Source organism: Brachyistius frenatus, unplaced genomic scaffold (assembly GCF_029030835.1).
Source record: "Brachyistius frenatus isolate BFR_SWC_R1_liver_20210118 unplaced genomic scaffold, ASM2903083v1 Contig_34, whole genome shotgun sequence".
NCBI classification, from domain to species: domain Eukaryota; kingdom Metazoa; phylum Chordata; class Actinopteri; family Embiotocidae; genus Brachyistius; species Brachyistius frenatus.
The window spans coordinates 297,852-319,280 of record NW_027210633.1 but is presented as its reverse complement, the minus strand read 5'-3'; the positions used below and the strand labels follow the sequence as shown (position 1 = coordinate 319,280).

At 41.7% G+C, this 21,429-nt stretch overlaps 3 protein-coding genes across 3 annotated transcripts; 2 read left to right on the top strand and 1 right to left on the bottom strand.

Moving 5' to 3' along the window:
- Positions 1 to 442: 442 nt before the first annotated feature.
- LOC138622053 (charged multivesicular body protein 1b) lies at positions 443 to 5,378 on the top strand. Its single transcript, XM_069700508.1, has 8 exons — positions 443 to 633; positions 1,887 to 1,984; positions 2,075 to 2,221; positions 2,330 to 2,398; positions 2,503 to 2,610; positions 2,689 to 2,732; positions 2,952 to 3,024; positions 4,635 to 5,378. Exons 1-8 carry the CDS (start codon positions 618 to 620, stop codon positions 4,677 to 4,679), a joined length of 600 nt encoding a protein of 199 aa, XP_069556609.1. The 5' UTR covers positions 443 to 617; the 3' UTR covers positions 4,680 to 5,378.
- A 1,728-nt stretch (positions 5,379 to 7,106) lies between these two features.
- Positions 7,107 to 11,226, top strand: rraga (Ras-related GTP binding A). The gene is made up of 10 exons (XM_069700505.1): positions 7,107 to 7,247; positions 7,525 to 7,659; positions 7,837 to 7,936; positions 8,046 to 8,112; positions 8,212 to 8,434; positions 9,096 to 9,191; positions 9,278 to 9,400; positions 9,509 to 9,600; positions 9,700 to 9,815; positions 10,685 to 11,226. The coding sequence occupies exons 2-10, from the start codon at positions 7,633 to 7,635 to the stop codon at positions 10,786 to 10,788; spliced, it is 948 nt and encodes a 315-aa protein (XP_069556606.1). The 5' UTR covers positions 7,107 to 7,247; positions 7,525 to 7,632; the 3' UTR covers positions 10,789 to 11,226.
- A 3,096-nt stretch (positions 11,227 to 14,322) lies between these two features.
- On the bottom strand, positions 14,323 to 20,019 carry cnga2b (cyclic nucleotide gated channel subunit alpha 2b). The gene is made up of 7 exons (XM_069700457.1): positions 19,945 to 20,019; positions 18,981 to 19,089; positions 18,719 to 18,829; positions 17,659 to 17,835; positions 16,971 to 17,078; positions 16,735 to 16,841; positions 14,323 to 15,967 (listed from the first exon to the last, which is right to left on the bottom strand). Exons 2-7 carry the CDS (start codon positions 19,079 to 19,081, stop codon positions 14,511 to 14,513), a joined length of 2,061 nt encoding a protein of 686 aa, XP_069556558.1. The 5' UTR covers positions 19,082 to 19,089; positions 19,945 to 20,019; the 3' UTR covers positions 14,323 to 14,510.
- Positions 20,020 to 21,429: the final 1,410 nt, after the last annotated feature.

The following is a 21,429-nucleotide window of genomic DNA, read 5'->3' as shown; positions in this document are numbered from 1 at the left end:
CCAAACAGCGCGTCTCGGCGGCGCCGCGGGCGCGTCTGAAAGCAGTTTGGTAAAAAGTTTGACTTGTATTGGCGGAAGCACGGCGATAGTGTGTCAGGCTCTCGGGTCCCGGCGTGCCACCGCACTGCCGAGCTGTTGCGGGGTGAACATCACATCAGACGGGAGTGAGTCATCCTCCTCTCTCCACACCGTAAATCTAATCATTAATCAACCCGCTCTCGCCGCCCACCGCCCCGCCGCTGCAACGCCGCACGCACTTTTACCCGACTGTATTCACTCAGCGACCGCATTCGCGTCCTAATTCAAACATTTAAAATCTCTTTAATTTTAGCGGCTATTTTTTTTATTTTTTTATTTTTTTATTTTTTTTTATTTTCATTCACATTTTAGGAGGAGGAGGAGGAGGAGGAGCTCCCTCGTGACGTTTGACTGGAATACCGTCACCACGTGACAATGACGTCGTTCATATTTTGGTAAGACATCAGGAAGTACGGAAGACGAAGACCGAAACCCCGAAAAGGCTGAAGTTTGTACCGACACGTATTCTTGTATTTCACGATTTTTTTTTAATTATTTTTTTCGTCTGTAAGGATTTGTAGTTGTTCAGGCGCCTCCAAATGCCTGCCATGGAAAGTATCCTTTTTTTTTTTTTTTTTTTAAACGGTGGCGACAGAAGAGACTGGTGGTGAAACGTCAACACAGGAGCTAGAGGAGAACAACACAACACGATACTCTCTGACGGGGCTGGAGGGGGGAGATTTAGGTGTGACAGACGTCTGAAACGTCGCTAAATATGTCAAATATCGACCAAAGTACGACCTTTACTAAATGTCCTGACTATTTACACGTCGCTTCAGGCGTCGGAAACCGCGACAGGACCAGGCTGAAGGCCTTGAAAGCTTCCTTTCGCTAATAGCTGGAAACACAGCACCTGAACCGTGAAGTCAGGGTGTGAGGCAATACCTCTAATATTAAAGTAAAGACACGGTAAACATGTTTTTATTTTATTTATTTATTTATTTATTTTTAACTCCAGAGCTACGTTGGTGTTTCGGGAGCGAAATAAACAAAGGCTAATTAAAAGGAAACTCCCAAAATAGCTTGTTATTACATAACGTGTGCTTATATCGGCGTGGCTATTAAGTTCAGACTAACAGTCGTGGTAAATAACAAATGCCAGCTATTTCAATTGTCACCCACATCCAGACTGATACTGGAATTTCTAGGCCAATAATGAAATTAGTGTGTGTGTGTGTGTGTGTTTATAAAATTTCATGATGGCCCATATTCATTTCTTTGTATTATAAACAATCATCTCAATACTTGCGTATATTTAGTAAACAGGATATTTGACTACTTTGACTGAAGTTATTTATTTAAATGTGAGCGGTGCTACTCCAAAATATTCTACCCCCGATATGGATTCACACACCTCAAGTTAGAGTAGAAAACTGATACCAGTGCTGTATTTTTTTTTTTTTTACTACATTTAAAATCTTTATGCCTCATTATGAAACTCTGGAAAATCATTTTCGTGCAAGGCCGGGGACTGCTATGGTACTCGTTAGTGGACTGACACAATGAGCTTGAAAGCAGCGACGTTGACTTTTATTGCGATGTTGACTGCATCCCTGAAAGTTTGTCTGCTAGTATTGTACGCGCCACTGAAGTACGGTGAAAGGCGTGAATGCAATTTCATATAAATAAATTAGTATTTAATCAAGTTATCAGGATTTGAGTTGAGGCAACTAAGTGACAATAAAGGTCAGGAGTCCCTGCTGCTGTAAATTCCTCCTGCAACTTTCACAGTTTTTAAAGTTGCCCACAGTAACCAAAGTGGTCAAGTTTGTTTTTGTTTCTGTTTAGTCCTTAACTTAACATCCCAGAACATCTCTTCAATTTAAAGTTTGTCGCCAAAGATCTCCAAAGAAATTCTAAGAAATGCGACAAAGAGGAGAAAATCGAGAAGGCCAAAGTGAAGAAGGTAAGCAGCTCTTCTTCTGAAGCCAGTCGTCAAGATAAGACCGCTGCTGAAGATGTGACTGAATCACGTTTACTCTCGTGTCACCTCCAGGCCATCCAGAAGGGCAACACTGAAGTGGCGAGGATCCACGCAGAGAACGCCATCAGACAGAAGAACCAGTCAGTGAACTTCCTGAGGATGAGCGCTCGGGTCGATGCAGTGGCAGCGAGGGTCCAAACGGCGGTCACGATGAACCAGGTGCAGAACGTACTGCTGTAGAGGCCTAGAAAATCCGTCAAGAGGCTGAAGTTCAGCTTTTCATACTTTTTAGAAAAACATTTTAGTGATGAGGTTTGTTTTTCTCAGGTCACAAAATCTATGGCTGGAGTGGTGAAAGGAATGGACGCCACTCTGAAGAGTATGAACCTGGAAAAGGTGCGGCGCCTTCCATGTCGAACAGGGACATCTTTGAAACTAAAAACAATGTCATTAACTGATAAAACAATGCGTCAATCCTTTTTTTTTTTTTTTTTTTCCAGATCTCAGCTCTCATGGACAAATTTGAGCACCAGTTTGAAACTCTGGACGTTCAGACAGCCCAGATGGAGGACACCATGAGCAGCACAACAACTCTCACAACACCACAGGTGCTTTGTTCTCTCTGTTGTCTGACAGCAGCTTTGAAAGACTTTGAGTGTAACCCTGACATGCAACGTGTGTTTCAGAATCAAGTGGAGTCGTTGATGCATGAAATGGCCGATGAAGCAGGGTAACCTTTTTTTTTTTGGTCTCAACATTCTTTGTTAAATAAGTTAAATCACATATAGCAGTACATCATTTGTACCAATACAGTTATATCGGCACAGACTCTGTAGCATGTGTTGGTATCATAGATATTTAAGAGCCAATCAAATTGTGTTTTTGACAGATATTTCCTTTTCATTTAAGTGTTAAATGTCTTAATTGTTGTTGTGCGCTTCATGTGTAGGTTGGACCTGAACATGGAGCTGCCTCAAGGACAGACAGGATCAGTGGGAACCAGCGTAGCCTCTGCAGAACAGGTACACTTGCCTTTAATCACATTTTTGTTACGACTACACGGACCTGATTGCTTGTAAATGTATATAAATGTGAAGCATTTACATGCTTCACATTTAAATGCATTGAATGAAAAAGATATCAGAAATGTGATAACAGCAAAATAAATCAGGCAAAGACTGTCAATGTGTGAATAGCACATACACTGCTCAAAAAAATAAAGGGAGCACTTAAACAACACATCCGAGATCTCAATGAATGAAATATTCCAGTTGAAAATCTTTATTCATTACATAGTGGAATGTGTTGAGAACAAAATAACATAAGAATGATCAATGGAAATCAAAATCATTATCCCATGGAGGTCTGGATTCAGAATCAAAATAAAAGTAGAAAAATCAGATCACAGGCTGATCCAACTTCTATGGAAATTCCTCAAGTCAAGTCAAAATGAGGGTCAGTAGTGTGTGTGTCCTCCATGTGCCTGTATCACTCCCTACAACGCCTGGGCATGCTCCTGATGAGACGATGGATGTTCTCCTGAGGGATCTCCTCCCACACCTGGATCAAAGCATCAGTCCACTCCTGGACAGTCTGTGGTGGACGTGGTGTCGGTGGATGGAACGAGACACGATGTCCCAGATGTGCTGGATTGGATTCAGGTCTGGGGAACGGGCAGGCCGGTCCATAGCATCGATGCCTTCATCATGCAGGAACTGCTGACACACTCCAGCCACATGAGGCCGAGCATTGTCATGCATCAGAAGGAACCCAGGGCCCACTGCACCAGCATATGGTCTTCCAATGGGTCTGAGGATCTCATCCCGGTACCTAATGGCAGTCAGGGTACCTCTGGCTAGCACATGGAGGGCTGTGCGGCCCTCCAAAGAAATGACTCCCCAGACCATCGCTGACCCACCGCCAAACCGAGACGGCGTCTCCAGACTCTGTCACGTCTGTCACATGTGCTCAGTGTGAACCTGCTCTCATCCGTGAAGAGCACAGGGCACCAATAGAGAAGCTGCCAATCTTGGTGCCTGCTGGAGGTCATTTTGTAGGGCTCTGGCAGTGCTCCTCCTGTTCCTCCTTGCACAAAGGAGCAGATAGCGGTCCTGCTGCTGGGTTGTTGTCCTCCTACGGCCCCCTCCACGTCTCCTGGTGTCTCCTCCATGCTCTTGACACTGTGCTGACAGACACAGCAATCCTTCTTGCCACAGGGTGCATTGATGTGTCATCCTGGATGAGCTGCACGACCTGAGCAACTTCTGTGGGTTGTAGACACCTCATGCTACCTCTAGTGGTGAGAGCACTGGCAAAATGCAAAAGTGACCAAAAATCAGCCCTAAAGGATGAAGACAGAGAAATGGTCTGTGGTCACCACCTGCAGAACCGTTCCTTTATAGTGGTTGTCTTGCTAATTGCCTCATTTCCACCTGTTGTCTGTTCCATTTGCACAACAGCAGGTGGAATTGGTTCACAATCAGTGTTGCTTCCTAACTAGACAGGTTGATTTCCCAGAAGTGTGATTGACTTGGAGTTACATTGTGTTGTTTAAGTGTTCCCTTTATTTTTTTGAGCAGTGTATAATCTCTCATCTTCCTCACTGATGTCTCTCTGTCTCTCTCTTCCAAAGGATGAACTGTCTCAACGGCTCGCCAAACTCCGAGATCAAATGTAAAGACTGACTGCAGGCGACTTGCACGCCCGAGCACTACCTGATAAATACACTCTTTTTATTTACATCATATCTTTTCTCCTTTGTACATCTGGTGTGTTTCTGTCAAGGATCTACTGTACCATTGGGTTTTTTTTCTCCCACAGTTGTTGGTTCTGTGCTTAAAATAACATCAAAGTCAATACAATTATTCCTCGGGCACCTTTTTTGGTGATAACAGAAACTAACAGATTGTTGATTATGGAAAACGTGTGCTTCTTAAACATGTATATTTAACGATAGAGATCTAATTCGGCCTTATTGTTAAATATGTCTATTTAAGAACTATATAAATTAAAATACTGAGCAGAGCGTGGCAGTTATTACCCTGTATTTAAAGGCTAATTTCATATACTTGTGGTGAATAAGCTTAAGGTTTTGGACAATAGAATTGCATTTTTTTGTTCATGTCTGCCTGATTGCAGACAGCATATATGCATTTTTTTTCTTCCTGTTATCAGTGTGAAAGACCTCCCCCCTTTTATTGGTCAATTCTTCTGTTGATTTATTTTATTTTATTTGTGATCAATATGTTAAGAAGATCCAGGATGATTAGCCTGTGTGTTTGTCTGGTCATCTTCGGTATCTTCGTTGATCATTTGGGAAAGGGTTAGTTTGGAGAGTAAACAGAAAGTAAACAATAAAATTTTATAATACTTGTAAGTCTTTTCCTTTTTTTATTGAACTAATTAATCAGTTGTAGGTAACCACAGATATTCCATCTGTAGGGAAAAGCCCATTTTGAAAGTGAATTCCACAGCATCACACGCTGTACATCCTCGACTGTTTGACATCAGAGATTGCATTGTGGTTTTACGTTGATGTATTGACACTTAGAGCCGTGGGGGGACGAACGGGAGACGAAGGGTCTCATCTGTCAACATTATGAACGTACCGACATCTATAGAAAATACAAACCACTTGCACTTTGATGCAACTGAATAATACACAGAACAATAATTTAAATATGTATATTATAATCACATAAATCCCATTGTGTGCATGAAGTGTATCTACCTGCCTTAGTTTAATATTTCTAAGTGCAGATTTTTTTCTTCTTGCCAATGAAGTCTCATTTGCTTCTCAACCCAAAGAAGACAAGTGGTCCAAATTAGCTACCCTATCTGTTGTCACCCCTGAAAATTATTATTCCCCTTAAACATTTTTAATATTCTGCTGTATTGCATGCAGAAGAAATCCAACAATGTGGCCTCTAAAACGTCAGTGCATTCATGTAAAATTACATTTTATTAGTGACTATTCATTCATTATACCTGATTATCAGCAATGCATTCTAACACAACAACCATAGATCCATAAATACTACCTTTTTAGATATTTTACCCGCTTACTCAATGTGCATTTTTGGAGTATTTATTTTTATTTTCAAAGTTATTATCAGGTGTGATGATAATAATATCCTCTGACTTGAGTGTGTTTGAAATCAACCGTTCTCTTCCCTCTATTGGCCACTGAGTGGCACTGCAATATTCATTAAATTTGCGTCAATGTAAGTGTATATATATATATATATATATTAATCATATGAATGGTATCAGTATGGATATGATAATAACTACAAAAAGGTATTGACGATAATTTACAGTAACCAATTCTTCTAACAGCATTTTTGGTCGAAATACCACTAGTGTAGAGTAGAAGGCTACTTCCCTCACAACCTTTCAAAAATAAATCCAAACATCTAAATAAAGTAAGACTACGTCGTAAACGTTATCTGTGATTGTTTATTGGGAGTTTCTGTGGTTTGAAGTTCTTCCGTCGTCCCTGATCGGTGTTACTTTGGTCGTTAAAACACGTGGCTGTCAGTGTAAACAGAAACGACCTTTATCTATTTACAAAAAGACTGAAAACTGTGTTATTTGAATGCTGTTTACGTCAGGGATTTCTTTGCGTGTTGATGAGTTGCCTAAACTCATTCATAAATTGCTCTGTAGCCACCAAGTTTAAATCCACAACACTTTAAACAATTCGTTGTAAATACGAATACTTAGAAGAACCCTCTGAAAAGTCTCGTAGAAACATCCTGAAGTTGATCTTCCAGCTGCGATGTCTGTAAACTTGTATTTATAAATGTTTAGGGCAATTTGATATTTAATTGTTCCTGCTATCTAGTAAAACTAGAAGAATTTGTTTACACTTAGATGAAGCTGTGGGCTTATTTCTCTCTGTATTTAACTTTCTTGCTCCCAAAATCTCAAACAAAATTCCTGATCTACTGTCCTAACCTTTAGCTTACATTTTACAACCCGAACCTAAACATTAATACATCATCCGACGTGTCCTTGAAGGTGAAAACAACCCGGTGACCAAATCAAAGCGTCTGTGAGACAAAACTCGGGGCTCGCTGCTCCTTCCAGCCGATCATGTGACTTTTGGCGTAAACAGGAAGCAGCTGATCTTCACTGCCTGCTTCTATAAAGTAATGCACACCGCCGTGTTGTCAGAAACGAGTAAGAAAGTGGTCGTCTGCAGTAGTCTGAACATATAACCGACCTTTTCTACCCTCTCGGGGTAAGTACGCGACACGCTGCTGGATTTCAACGTAACGAGCTCACCGTTTAGTTGAGCTAAGCTAACCCACCTGCCTTTTATCTTCAACGTGCTACGTTAGCGTTAGCTTCGGTGTTTATCCGGAGCGGAGAAAGACAGTTTAAATGAATTTAGAAAGCTGTTTACTGAGGCCTCGGGGTGTAATCCCACCACGGCTAGTTAAATATGCTCCGATGCGTCCATAATGTAAGCGTTTAATGCGGGTTTGATGTGGGTGGTGTACGTGTTGTCTCCGCAGCAGAAGGAGAGGAAGAGGAGAGGAAGAGGAGAGCCGCTTGCGGACGCGGACTGAAGTCACCTGACCTGCAGCTCAGAGAAGCGCTCAACATCGTGTCTGCCGAGGGGGATGTCAAGCACAGCCATGAAGAAAAAGGTCGTTGCCTCCTCGCTGCGTCGCAGCGGTGTGACTGTACCTGCAGCTCGTGCATTTACTGCATCCAGCTGTTCTCCGACACCTTTGACCGTACTCCTGTAATGTGTCACGACAGGTGGACAGCTTTTTCATTTGACGTCAGTGGTGTTGAATCATCGCCTGCGTTTGTGTTTCCAGGTGCTTCTGATGGGGAAAAGCGGGTCGGGGAAGACCAGTATGAGATCAATCATCTTTGCCAATTACATAGCTCGAGACACACGTCGCCTTGGAGCGACAAGTAAGAAAGTTTAAGAGTAGACCTACACAAAGATATATATATATATATATGTTTAATGCTGGGTTAATTGTCATCTTTAAAAATCCCGTCTTCCTCTTGTTTGATGTAGTTGACGTGGAGCACTCCCATGTACGCTTTCTTGGCAATCTGGTTCTAAACCTGTGGGACTGTGGAGGGTAAAACGCATTTGTTCTTCATTTGTCATTTTGGACTTTTTAAAGTCCCCCCCCCCCTCCCTCCCCCCACCGGTTAAACACTCCTCTGTGCTTTTCCAGGCAGGACACGTTCATGGAGAACTACTTCACCAGCCAGAGGGACAACATTTTCAGGAATGTAGAGGTTCTTATTTACGTATTCGATGTCGAGAGCCGGGAGCTGGAGAAAGACATGCACTATTACCAGTCGTGTCTGGAGGCCATCCTGCAGAACTCCCCCGATGCCAAAGTGTTCTGTCTCGTGCACAAAATGGACCTGGTGCAGGAAGACCAGAGAGATTTGGTGAGTTTAAGCTGACTTTGATACATCGTCAGTACTGCTGTTCTCCTCTCAGTTACACACTTTTGCTTTCTTGAATGAAAACCAAAACAAACGAGTGTTAAATTAATTTGAACTACAGTCCATAATAAGACGGACGTGTCACATTCAAGAAAATAATTTCATAGTTTACCTTTTCATGGCATTTTATCTTGAGGTCAAACAAAACTAATCCTTTGTTTCAGACAAACAGTTTATCTCTGGAGATTGAGAAAACGATATGGTTCATCTGCTCATCTGGCATAACAGACAAGAAAAACTTTTTTTTTTTTTTAAATCGAATTAAAACAAAATAGTCATAAAGGATGATTAGGAACCAAGATGAGACAAGGAGAAAATGTGAATTTTTTTTGACTGGGTGGTATTGTCTTTTTCAGCTGTCCAAAGCACCAAAGTAAAGGTGCCTGTAATGTTGACCACAACCGTAATATAAATATTCAAAGCCGAAATTATTTTCTTCACGTCACACTTTTATTGTTAATTTTCCTTATATTGGCAAAGTTTATGATGTTACAATTTCTCTTTAATGTATTTATTCATGTGTTTTTGATGTTGGGACTGCAGGAAAATGCATAAAGCGACCTGCTTCACTGCCTTTATGTTCATGTCTTTTCTGCCTTTGCAGATCTTTAAGGAACGTGAAGAGGATCTGAAGAGACTGTCCAGGCCTTTGGCTTGTACATGCTTCAGGACATCGATCTGGGATGAAACCCTCTATAAGGTTGTGAACCTGACTGCCTGCCGTCTTTTGAAAATCACAGCTGATGAAGTTGATGTACTAAAAAGCCTTTTAAAATGTCTTTGCAGGCGTGGTCCAGCATAGTGTACCAGCTCATCCCAAACGTCCAGCAGCTGGAGACAAACCTGAGAAATTTTGCACAGATCATAGAAGCAGATGAAGTTCTTCTGTTTGAGAGAGCCACCTTCCTGGTGAGAGCGACTGCTTTCTGTGACTCGGCAGTGTCTGGGCGGAAAAACCTGCGTCGAGGAGTGAAAGTAATTTGTTGTTCTTTTTTCCAATGTGCTTTGTAAACGCAGGTGATCTCCCACTATCAGTGCAAAGAGCAGCGCGACGCTCACAGGTTCGAGAAGATCAGTAACATTATCAAACAGTTCAAACTCAGCTGTAGGTAAGTTCACTCAGCAAAGACATCCCTCTTCTCTCTCTAGAGGCCATCTGCTGAATTTGTTTTTGACGTGTTTGATTCTTTATTTATTTTTTATTTCAGTAAACTTGCAGCCTCTTTCCAGAGCATGGAAGTGAGGAACTCCAACTTTGCGGCCTTCATTGACGTCTTCACCTCCAACACTTATGTCATGGTCATCATGTCTGACCCCTCCATTCGTAAGTAGTGAAGATAATATTTCTCTGTGGGGTAAGCACAAAGTGCAGAGACTGATCCTATTACGTGCAGCACAGTTCATGTTCACAGAGCAGGTGGAACCTTCATGAGTACGTTTTCCAAGTTATGTTGCTTCATCAAAATTAGCACCCGTGTTACACGCATTTTTGTGGCCAATGCTTCATGAACATTTGTGATTTCACCATGGATTTGACCAAAAAAAGCACAGATCAAAATTTTTGTCTAATTCAGAAAATTGGCAACGGAGACCTCTGAAATTCTTTAGAAGGTCCGCTGCAATGAAGCAACGAGCTGTGTGAAGTGTTTTGAGTGACATTTGCATTTCAAGAGGGGTCGATCATCACTCCAAGACCGAAAAAAGGTCCCATCAGGTCAGGAGCACGAGTAGGTGGGTTTTCTTAGACCGTCGTAGGGTTTAGACCCCTGAATTAGTCCGCCCGGGTCAGACCGTCAACACCGAGTTATACCGCGACACTGAAACGTCTGAGGGAAAACATGCGATGCAAACAACTTGAACTGTGCGATGGTACACAATCATTGCTCCCCGCCTCTCCTACTAATCACATTTGGCTCACTCTGACTCCTTTCTGTTCCTCAAACAGAACACAAACTTTGATATGCACTCTGTGCTTTAGTTTCAGGTGCATAGTGTCATCGCAAATGCACACCAGCGGTCACAAAAACATGTGTAACTGGGAACACTTGGTTAAAAAGGTCTGAGCTTCCACCTGGTTTGTGCACGTTGCTGTGCAACAGGAGCAGACTCAGAACTTTGTGATCGCTCCTGGTACTGTAAAGAAAAAAAAATCTGCATAATAATAATAATAATTCATGTCACCTTTTTTTCCAGCATCTGCAGCCACTCTCATCAACATCCGTAATGCTAGGAAACACTTTGAGAAGTTGGAGCGGGTGGATGGACCCAAGCACAGCCTGCACATGCGAATGCGCTAGCCCATGCATTAGTCCCAGTGGAAAGTCTCAGCCAATCAGTCCACGGACCGCAGACAGCACGTTGCGGTCTCCCAGCTCCGATACATACGAGCAGCCGTGCAGCGTTTCGTTTCCTCTATATCTTCACATTCAATCACAGTTCTTACGGGAGAAATCATATGTTCGTTTGCTCTAATTTCTACAGTGGTCACAGGTATCGAGACAAGTGCTACATTCTGTTGAATTATTTGTCCTAACTTGACACATTAAAGAAAAATGAATAGTTTTGTCTATACAGAGGGGGTTGGGGTACCTTTGCTGTCACACTTTTTGTCATAGACAGTAGATTCGCTCACACCATGCAGTGAATCCCAGTGATTGGGGATGTTACTTCCGAATGATAAGCCGCAGATACCGTTTGTAAGCTGTTACAAACAATATAGTTCTATTCTGAAACTATTCTGTGTGAAGTGTTTTTTTTTCTTCCAGTCCTTTTATTCCCTGCAGTGTCCAAGCGCACGAGGCCCACATGACACACTGCACCAGCTGTCCTTCACACATGACATACGGCGCACCTGTTGACACCAGTGTTCGGGCAGATGGAGCAGCTACAAGCTCAGCACTATCACTTCATTTCTGTGACTTTAACATAACAAACAGCTGCACGTCCTGTAAGGTGAGCCTTGATTTCCAATGTTGCTATTTGAATTAGCATTATAACGGTCATATGATAGCAACAATCAAGGTCTGAAACATATTTAGGTGTTATTTTTTAAGAGTGGAACTCATGTGGATGTGACCTGCTCAGATTTAACTGCCATTGATTGGTTGTGATTGGTGCATAAGAGCAACAGGGCAGTTGGGTCATTTTGTTTAAGTAAAAGTACCAATACAGCAGAGTAGAAATACTCAATTAATAGTAAAAGGCCTGAAAATAAAAAATCCTACTGAAGTAAAAGTACAGAAGTGTTAGAAGCAAAATATAGCTAAAGTATGAAAGTAAAAGTCCTATTGTGGTCCCTTTCTGATATATTATTATAAATGATTCATTAGATCATTAGATTATTAATAGTGAAGCATTAGTGTGTAATCAGTTTTATACACGGGGACAGCAGATAAATGTGAGAGGTTATCAGTTGATTATTGGGAGAAGGAAGCAGTTCTGATACACAAATCTGAGAGAAAAAAAAAAAAGGAAGTGAAATAACCAGTCAGAAATAATCAAATCTGTGTAGAGTTTAAATATGTATTCAGGTGCTTTAGATTACAGTTTTCATCCCGGTTTAAAATGGAGAAGAGGAGCTACAACATCTACTGAATTGGTTGAAAACTCTTCACGCAGCTCGTTCATGGACATTTATTCAATGTTGTTTTGTTAAATTCCTATTTCCAAAGTCAACCACAAACTTTTGTGCTTTTCTCATACAATCCAATACAGACAATAAAAGATCTGTAGATGAAATCATACCAGCTCACATGTCAAGGAGCTGTCTCTGACAACTAAGCAAGATCCATGTGCTGATGAAGATTCATTTAAAAACTGTTTGAAAAGCTAATTATTGGACTTTTACTTGAATGTTTTATCTATACTCTGGCCTTTATGCTGGCTGAGAAAATGTTGTCACCACTGTCAGATCCCTCTGAACTGATGGTACTTTAATCCAAACATAAAGCATCTGACTCCAACATCACATATATTCTTCTTAAATTCAACCTTTAAAAATTTGGACTTGTTTCATTCTGGATTACCCATGAAACACTGAGCAGATGCTATACTCTGGAATTACCAAAGCTATACATCAAGACCATGTAGGGGCTTCTCTCCACTTTTGCGTCTGATTTAGATTCAAACGTGTTCAAAAGACAGCCAGGCTAAATTTTGATGCAAACACAATCCATATATAGCAAAGTTGGCGTTGTCTTTTTGACTGTTTTCTGCTCTCAGTAACTACTAATCTAGGATAGTTTAGGCCAAAATATATCTCAGCGTCTTGGTTTAAACAAGTTTGGTGGTAAGGTGAAGTTCAGATTATAGAATAGCATTGTTTTAACTACATTAAAGTGACGCGTTTCAATTCGGTCGACCCTTATCTATGCCAAGATTGAGATCTACATGTACTGCTGACAACACAAGTTTGTGGCTATAAAGTGCTTTACCTCTCATCTGTGTCAATGCAAAAAGAGAGAGAATGTATTGACATTAAGCTGTCCATAGCAGGTAACTGGAGGCTTTTCACGGTGCTTGATACCACAAACTCCTTCAGGAGCTGCAGGGGGATAATGCACCCATTACCTCCAGCTATCTCTTTATTATATCCAGCTCTGCTGCAGAGGCATTGTTCCAGCTGCGCTTATCAACACTGCTCATGTGGTTGAGTTGTATCCTGGAATGCAGAGGCTGAATAACTGGAAAATCCCCGGTCCCTCTCCTCAGAGAGTGAGTTTGCATAAAATAATGAGACTAACTCAGTGCAAACAGAGGAGGCAGCTTATTCGTTTTTATGTGAGACTGATGAGGTTTATAGCAACAAAAATTGAAGCTAATTAGTGCCAAATAAAAAAAACTGCGTGAGTTTTAAAACCATTTCAATGCAAGAAAAAAGTCAGAAGGCTGTTTTAGTAAACATTGTCTGATTAAGATCTCATCTGGAAAATAGGGACACTGGAAAATAATTGTGTTTGTGTATGTGAACTCGGTCTACCATCTCTCCTTGGACTTTTTTGTTCCCAAGAGTAGCAGCAGAGTCAGAGCACAATATATAACATGTCGAGAGAACTGAATCCCTCCGCTGATGCAAGCAAACACATGTTGACGGGTGAGCCAAAAACTGTGACATCCAGCAGCTTTCAAAGCTTTTTAGTTCGAAAATGGTTAACCTCATATAAACTTAATTAGCAGGTTTTTAATTTACTTCTTACTTCATCAGTAATGTGTTCTCCACACTTTGATTTACAGCCACCCTTTAAAGGTCCCGTATTGTGTGCTCTGCTGGTATTTTTACAATCTTGATCGCCATAAAAATAACTTTTGAAAGTACCACCACCTTTATATTTCCTCTCTAGAGCTCCACAAAGAACAAACTGTTTTGTGTCTGTATCTTCAAGGCACATTGACATTAATGACCTCCCTCTCTTCTGATTGGCTGACTCTTTTCTGAGTGACACACGCCCAGACCAACCACAGGATTTCTTCGGTATTGTAGCTCGCTAGCTCTGCAGCAGAATGAGTGCTCAGTGCTTTCTATTGTATAAAAGGTTGGACAGTGGGCCGTGCTGAGGGCGGACATATGACATAATTGTAAGCTTGTGACATCACAAACTTAACAGAAGTCTAAATGGCACAGTTGACGAATACAGGCTGTGTACATTTCCCCATGAACCAAGTGTTTTGAAACTTTTACACTATTTATTCAACACCTAGATCTGCCTTGTAATTCAGCAGGAAAGGAAATCTGATTCTATCCAATATGGGACCTTCAAAAAGACATCCAATTTACTGGTTTTGGCACAGACAAGAACTCCAAGACTGCTTGGTCATAGCAGTTTTGTCCACTTTCTTTTCAGGTTTATTGACACGCAGACATCTCTTTACACTCAGCTTAACTCATAAAACTTTCTCACAATGGAAGTTAAAAAGGCGTCATGAGGTTTTCCTATACTCAAAGGGTTACAGGAAGTACGGCTCTAAAGTCTCCTTGGTGAGGCAGTTAATGGTTTAATATAGGGCTCTTTTTGTCCTCTATTTACACATTACTCCGTTGTGGCGATGTATCTATATGAGCAACAGGCACATGGTCAGTTTCATTGTTCGACTCTGCACCTGCATCCACGTCATTGTTCGCCTCTGCGCCGCAGTCCGTGTGATTGAGCTGCCGCTCCAGCAGAGTGATGCGCTGCTTCAGCCGCTGCTGAGTGTGTGTGTACTCGCTGAGTAGACGGGCAAAACGAGTCTGAAGGGTGTCCAGAGAGGACTCCAGCCTCTCCACCTTCTCCTCTGCGTCCTCTTTCTGGAGCCCGCCGCTCTCGCCGTTCTCATCCAGAAGACCCTCCTTCAACAGGATCTCCCGTCCCCTCTCCTCTAGCACAGTCTTAGCATCTGGGTACTCCGTCACTGCCTCCATCAAGTTGTCCTTGGAGAGGCAGAATAGGTCGGAGTAACCCAAGCTGCGAATGTTGGCTGTCCGCCGATTTCCCATTTTGCTGCCTTTTATATTCAAAATGCTGATTTCCCCAAAGCAGCTGCCATCGGTGAGGAGAGCGTACTGTGTGACCCCATCATCAGCCACCACAGCCAGCTTCCCCTCTTTGATGATGTACATCTCCTTACCGATGTCCCCTTTTCTGCAGATGTAGTCGCCTGGACTGAAGACTTGTGGGCGTAGTTTGAGTACGAGCTCCACCAGCAGTCCTGCCTCGCAGTCTTGAAAAATGCGTACTTTCTTCAAGGTCTCCAGGTGTACATTAATGGCAATCTCAGCCCGCAGTTTGTTTGGCAAGTTCTTTAGCACCTCCTGCTCATCTACTGCCTTCTTGTTGGTCCAGAGGTAGTCAAACCATTTAATGACACGGGTCTCTAGTTCTTTGCTGACTTTGCGGAAGTGCATGTAGTGCTTGATGGCATCAATTCGAGCTTGAAACTCGGCACGCGTGGCGTTCATGTTGGCAATCATGGAGCCAACGTTGCCTACAATTGTGGCAAAAATCAGCACCCCAACAAGAAAGTCAAAGACCACAAATAGGTACTCTTCATCTCGCACAGGCGCCGGCATCTCTCCGATGGTGGTGAGAGTAAGAGTCGACCAGTACAGACAGTAGACGTAACTCCGTGTCAACGAGGAATTCTCCGGTTTGGTGATGTTTGGAAACACCCAGGTGTCCGAGCCAAGTCCCAAAGACTTGGATATAGCATAGTAGATGCAGGCATTCCAGTGAATGATGACCAGGATGTAGAGCACCAAGTTGCAGATTCGGAAGATGTTGGGGTAGTTGGTGCGCGTCTCTGTGCGGTCAAAGAATTCAAACATGCGTGGGAAGCGCAGCAGACGGTTGAACCTGAGCTGAGGTGTGTGGATGCCGGTGGAGATGTACGCCAGGTCGGTGGGCAGGATGGACATCACGTCCAGCTTAAACTGTAACGTTCGGACGTAGCTGTCTCTTAGCTTCGCGTGGTCCTTCACCAGCAACCCTTGTTCCAGGAATCCTGAGACAATAAAAATAGCACAAATTCAGCTGAACATGGATCCCAGCTTTGTGTTTACATCATGAGATGAAGCTCAACCATGAATGAACAAGCTTAAAGGGAAACTTTGGCATCTTTTAAACTGGGCCTTATTTTCCCATCAGTTTGGGTCTAAGTGACCAACGGAGACAATTGTTTTTTTAATTAGTCCAGTTTTGGGTGAGACTTGCAGCCATAGAGGCAGCTGTGGCTCAGATGGTAGAGCAGCTTGCCCACTAATCATAAGGTTAGCATTTGATTCCCAGTTCCTTTTGCCTTGTCTAATGAGCATTTTTAGCGTCTTTCAACTTAGCTTTTTCCATCTTTAGAAGGCAGCTGTTTTTTAGCATAAAACTCCTCAATAAACCAGCCTGCCTCATCTGCCCAATACTATTAATGTTTACTGCAATGTTTTTGCATTTAAGATCAATTTACTGACGTGCAAAAGCAGTTGGACTTGTCACTGCTTTGATGCAACACTTTAACTGGATGACTAAGAAACTACACAGACATGAATCGTGCCAAGTGTTTAATACTGAGAGGATTCATACCAAATTGTGTTGCAAACGCACTTTGGTATGAATAAAAACACTGAACCATGGGAATATAGGCTGAAAGTGACAGACTGCACTAATTTTCACCAGCATTTGGCACATGTTTCTACAAAAATGAAAAACCCATGCCATGAGAATAATTTGAATATAAAGACTCTTTAATGAGGCCATTAGCTGCACTTTGAAATCGGTTACCTGTGCGAAGTCGGACACACGTGTCCATTAAGTACACAAAGTCGGAGAGGTAGTCCAGCACCAACCAGCAGATGTAATTGCCCACCTGTAACTTGTCAAAGCACGCCCTGTGAAAATAAAAAGAAACATGATTTAGTGCTCCGGTCCAAAAAGAGGACACTGCACAGGTTCACAACATCCATCATCCATCTCTGGAGGCTTCAGGGCCCCAGCAGATAACACTGTGGTGTTATTACCTCGCGACAACAATGAACCAGTTGTAGAGCACCGCTGTGGCGATAACAAATAACCAGCGGTAGTAGGCGTTATCAGATGGGGAAACCACAAACAAATCCCATTTTTTCCTGCAATCACGAGGGAGATTACAAATAGTATACTCAGACAAAATTGTTTGCAAGCATCATGACAAAGACAGAAAAACAGAAGCAGCTACATTAGTCATATAAAGCATATAATGCAATACAACAGCTCTGAATATAATTTTCTAACCATTTTTTTGTTGAGTCTATGACTTATTGTTTGTGTGTTTGTGATTCGCCTCTGCTATGTTGTTTAATAATGTATGATATTGAAAGTTATTTTGTCTCTTCTATTTCTTATATAAGCACGTTACACTATGTTTAAATCACAAACACAATAACATGAATTACAGCCTTAAAACTGCAGCATAGTTGAGTAAACACAGTCTCTAACCTCAGTCTTTAACCTTCATTACCTAATGAGACATTTCAATGACTAAGTGTTACTAAATAAACTTGCGCGAACCCTGTGTGAAGGAAAGGTGACCTTTAAAAAGTATATGTGTGGCACTGTTAACTATATATTTTTAAATATATGTTTCAGACAGGAAATACTGTGACTGAACTCTTGCACTGGTGCACATCAAAGTGCACAGTAATGGTTGAGGCTGGCAGCCGGGCATACCTGAAGATCCCTTTGGCATTGTTGCCATTGGCGTCTGGTTGCGTGTTGCTGATGCGGCTGGGGGCCGTTCTCAGCTCGGGGCCACGAAAGCGTTCCAAGAAGGAGTCCGGTCGCTCTTCCTCCTCCAGCAGACTCCTGTGTGCCCATTCTCTCAGTCTCACCACCAGGTTCACCAGTCTGATACACACAAGGACAAGTTAGTGCTTTATCAGTGTGTCAGGACAATGAGAGTACAGGCACATGTCTTGGCAGAGTCACATGATATTTTAGAAGCATATCAAAAACACCTTCAGAGAAGATTGACTCAAATTTGCCGACACAGCTATTAGTGTCTCTTACAAAACCAGACAATGGAAACAGTAAAAGTAAAAGGGTGATGGATAAACCCCTCACACTCACCTTTTCTCTCAGAAAGGTTAAATAGATGACTTTTAGATAAATGTTAAACATGCTCTTTTTAATCATCAGCAGTCAGGTATACAGGAAATACTGACAGTGTGGCTACAGTCTCACGATTAATACGGAGGAATCATGTTTATGTTCATCTTGGGATCTAGGAATTTCTCAATAAGTAGAATTTAAGATTGATTTTTGGACACTGCCTTTACTGTGACATATTTTCTACTTTTGCCGCATCCACAAATGAGTTATAAATCTGTATATTTTAAAAAGAAATCTGTCAAATGGGGCAACACAATTTCTGTTTCTTTGAATTATGGTTTTGCTGAAATTCTGAAACTGAAAAGTTTTGACAAAGCTGACAGTAGGAAGACACTAAATTATCACACCATAGGAGCCATATTTTTCTCTAGTTTTCAGCTCTTAATAAATGAAGCGATTTCTCCTGAAATATATGATTATCATATATTTCATCACTTTGCCCCAGTCTGAGACCTTGAAAGGACAAAACACCTTCACCTATTTTATAGTTTCTATAACTAAAAGTTTCTAAAACCTTTAACAGAAACTTGTAGGTTGCTTGAAAGGAGCTATGCTGTCACATTTCAGCTCCCCCAGTCTGTCAGTTTGAAAGCTCTCAGCTGTCTTGTCACAGATTTACCTTGAGATAGCTCTGCTCCCTTGGAAAGAATTTATTGAATTGCCTCCGTGAGGGTCAAGAGTGGCGACTCTTTGTAGCTCAGAGGATGTGTCATCACAGACAGATGGCACCCTTGAAGGAAAAGAGTGAAAACTCACCTGGTTTGTCACACATTATGGGCTTTTTTTTTTTTTTTTTTTTTTTTTACATAATCTGCTTTAAGAAAATGTTATGTTTTGCTTCTCTGAAACCAATCTGAGAAAAAAAGAAAAGTCCTGTTTACCTGCTCAGAATACTCTCGGCTCTCTCGATCTCTTCCTCCAAGGTGGTCTTCACTGACAGATTGTGGGGCGACCGATCTCTCTCCGCCACCTGGCCTGTCATCTTCGGATCTGACAGTGTGGACAAACACTCATATTAAAATCCCCACTTGCTTGTTCAACCCATGTTGTGACTGTTGGACATGTTTTTTTTTCCTGCAATGACAGTGTGGCAGCAGAGGAAAGTGTTTATGGTGCATATGACAGATTATAGTCAGGGGACGAGGTGGAGGAGGGGGAGGGACGTCTGGGACTGTCTGATGCAGTCCCTCACCTGGCCCATCACCCAGCAGGTGGTTGCTGTGGTGACTGAAGCAGCTACAAGAGAAACTCGGTGAACTTTACATGAGGCTGCAGTCTCCTTTTAAAGTTCACCTAAAAATCCACTTCCACCCACAAAAAGTAGCTTGAGGGGCCGTAAGACGTTTCCACCCTGCAGGGCAGACAGATGATAAGATGTTTAGATGACTGTTACCATTATGTGACTAATTGGTGGGTCATTAACAAAAACACACACACAGTCCGCCTGAAGCTCTGCGGCTTAGTGAGCCATTCAGCTGCTCTCCCTCAGGAGGTGCATCACTTTGGAAACCGGCGTGCTGAGTGAGAGCAAAGTGAGGATGGACGCGTCAGGGCTGCTGGGTTTAACAAACTGAGGCCACAAAAAATTCACCCCTACACTAATCCGAGCGCAAAGAGACACCTGCCCACACAGATGTTCTTTAAACTTCAGTAATGTGGGGACATTGCAAATTATTGCAACATGCTTTTTTTAAAAAACATTTTTTACCATCAACACATAGCTGTGGATGTTATTTATAAAAGAAGCAAATGTAGATGACCAACATCATAGTAAATTCAGTGCTTCAAATAAAATAGGGAAAAGAATAAAAAAAAGTAAATTAATTCACACATCTTTATTCCTACCTTTAGTTTACTTCAGTTACTCCAACAAAATCCTTATGTTGACTTCACACCGGCACACTCAGAGCATGTCTTTCCCAGACAGTCCATCCTCGGCTCCCGCAGTGGAAGTTATGAGAGTAACAAAATCAAAACTGCCTCCAACTCCCCTAAAACACGACCATAAGTTTCTGTTCCTGTGGCATTTTTCCTACACGTGAGCCTCCTTCTGAAGTGTGTTCCCTTTCAGATGTGTGAGCACGTGGTCCCCCTCAGCCTTAGATGGACTGAGTGCCCGCAGGAAGAGGAGGAGGAGGAGGAGGAGGAGGAGGGGGGGGAAATCTTTGAGTAGTGAATAGCCCAGATGTCAGCTTTAGTCTGAGGAGTCTTCTGGAAAAAGCTCTTGGTAGCACAATGACGATTCAACAGCTCATTCAGCTCGCTTTATAAATTGTGTTCTGCTTCTTTGATATTTTGATAATCTCTTGGATTGATATCATGTTTTATGTATATTTGACATCTCCTTAAGTTTGGTTAATGTTAGTATTGCAAATACTGTTTTAAGATGGCGCATTATATGAAATGAAACTGATTTACAGTATATTGATAAAGAGTAAACACGTTATTCTCAACCTTTTTGGCTTTGGAGTGTGACACATAAACAATGAGATGGTTTTATTTCAATCATAGTCCATGAAGCCCAAAGAGGTCAGATTATGTAATGTTTCATGAAGAAAGAAAGAAATATAAATGTCCAAAAATTGAAATGGAAGAATAAAAATGTGTGTAGAAAAACATTACTACTTTATGAATCAACTCACAACCGCTCAGAATTATCTTTTGATAACCAGTCTAATGCTTCTCCTGTAAAAAGATGAACCGATCACTATATATATATATATATATATCTTAAAGGTCAAAGGTTAAATCCACTGTGCCATCTGCAAAAGCACTTTTCTGTTTCTATGGATGTAAAGTGTGACCGAACAGGTTGGCAGCAACATACAGCCACGATAAGGTAATATCTTTATAAATCCAAACACACAGATGCAAATGGAGCTTGAAATCCTAGATGATGAAGGCCACAGGAGACAGCCATCCTCATCTTTCAGAGCCTGGCAGTCAAAGCTTTAATCAGATCCTTGAAAAACTGGAGACCTACTTGGAGTGAAACTCAGGGGACCTTACAACTGACTGAGATTCAGGCCAGTGAACAGGAAAGTACAATCTGCCACTTCTATCCCCTGTTGTACTCCAAGACTGTTGACGGACTGTGAAGAAAATCCTGCCTATTAACAAGAAACAGATCCACAGATATTTGTTCTAATTATGGAAAAATAGAATAATAATATTTCCCCAGTATTCGCCTTTGGTTTGTGACAAATGACAATCTAATGCCATATTAATTGATAGCAGTTTTTCATCTCTTAAAATTCATGTTTAAAGTCCTTTTAAGTCCAGCTATAAAAGTCAGCTATCAAAACAAAGCAGGGGAAAAGCACAAACAAC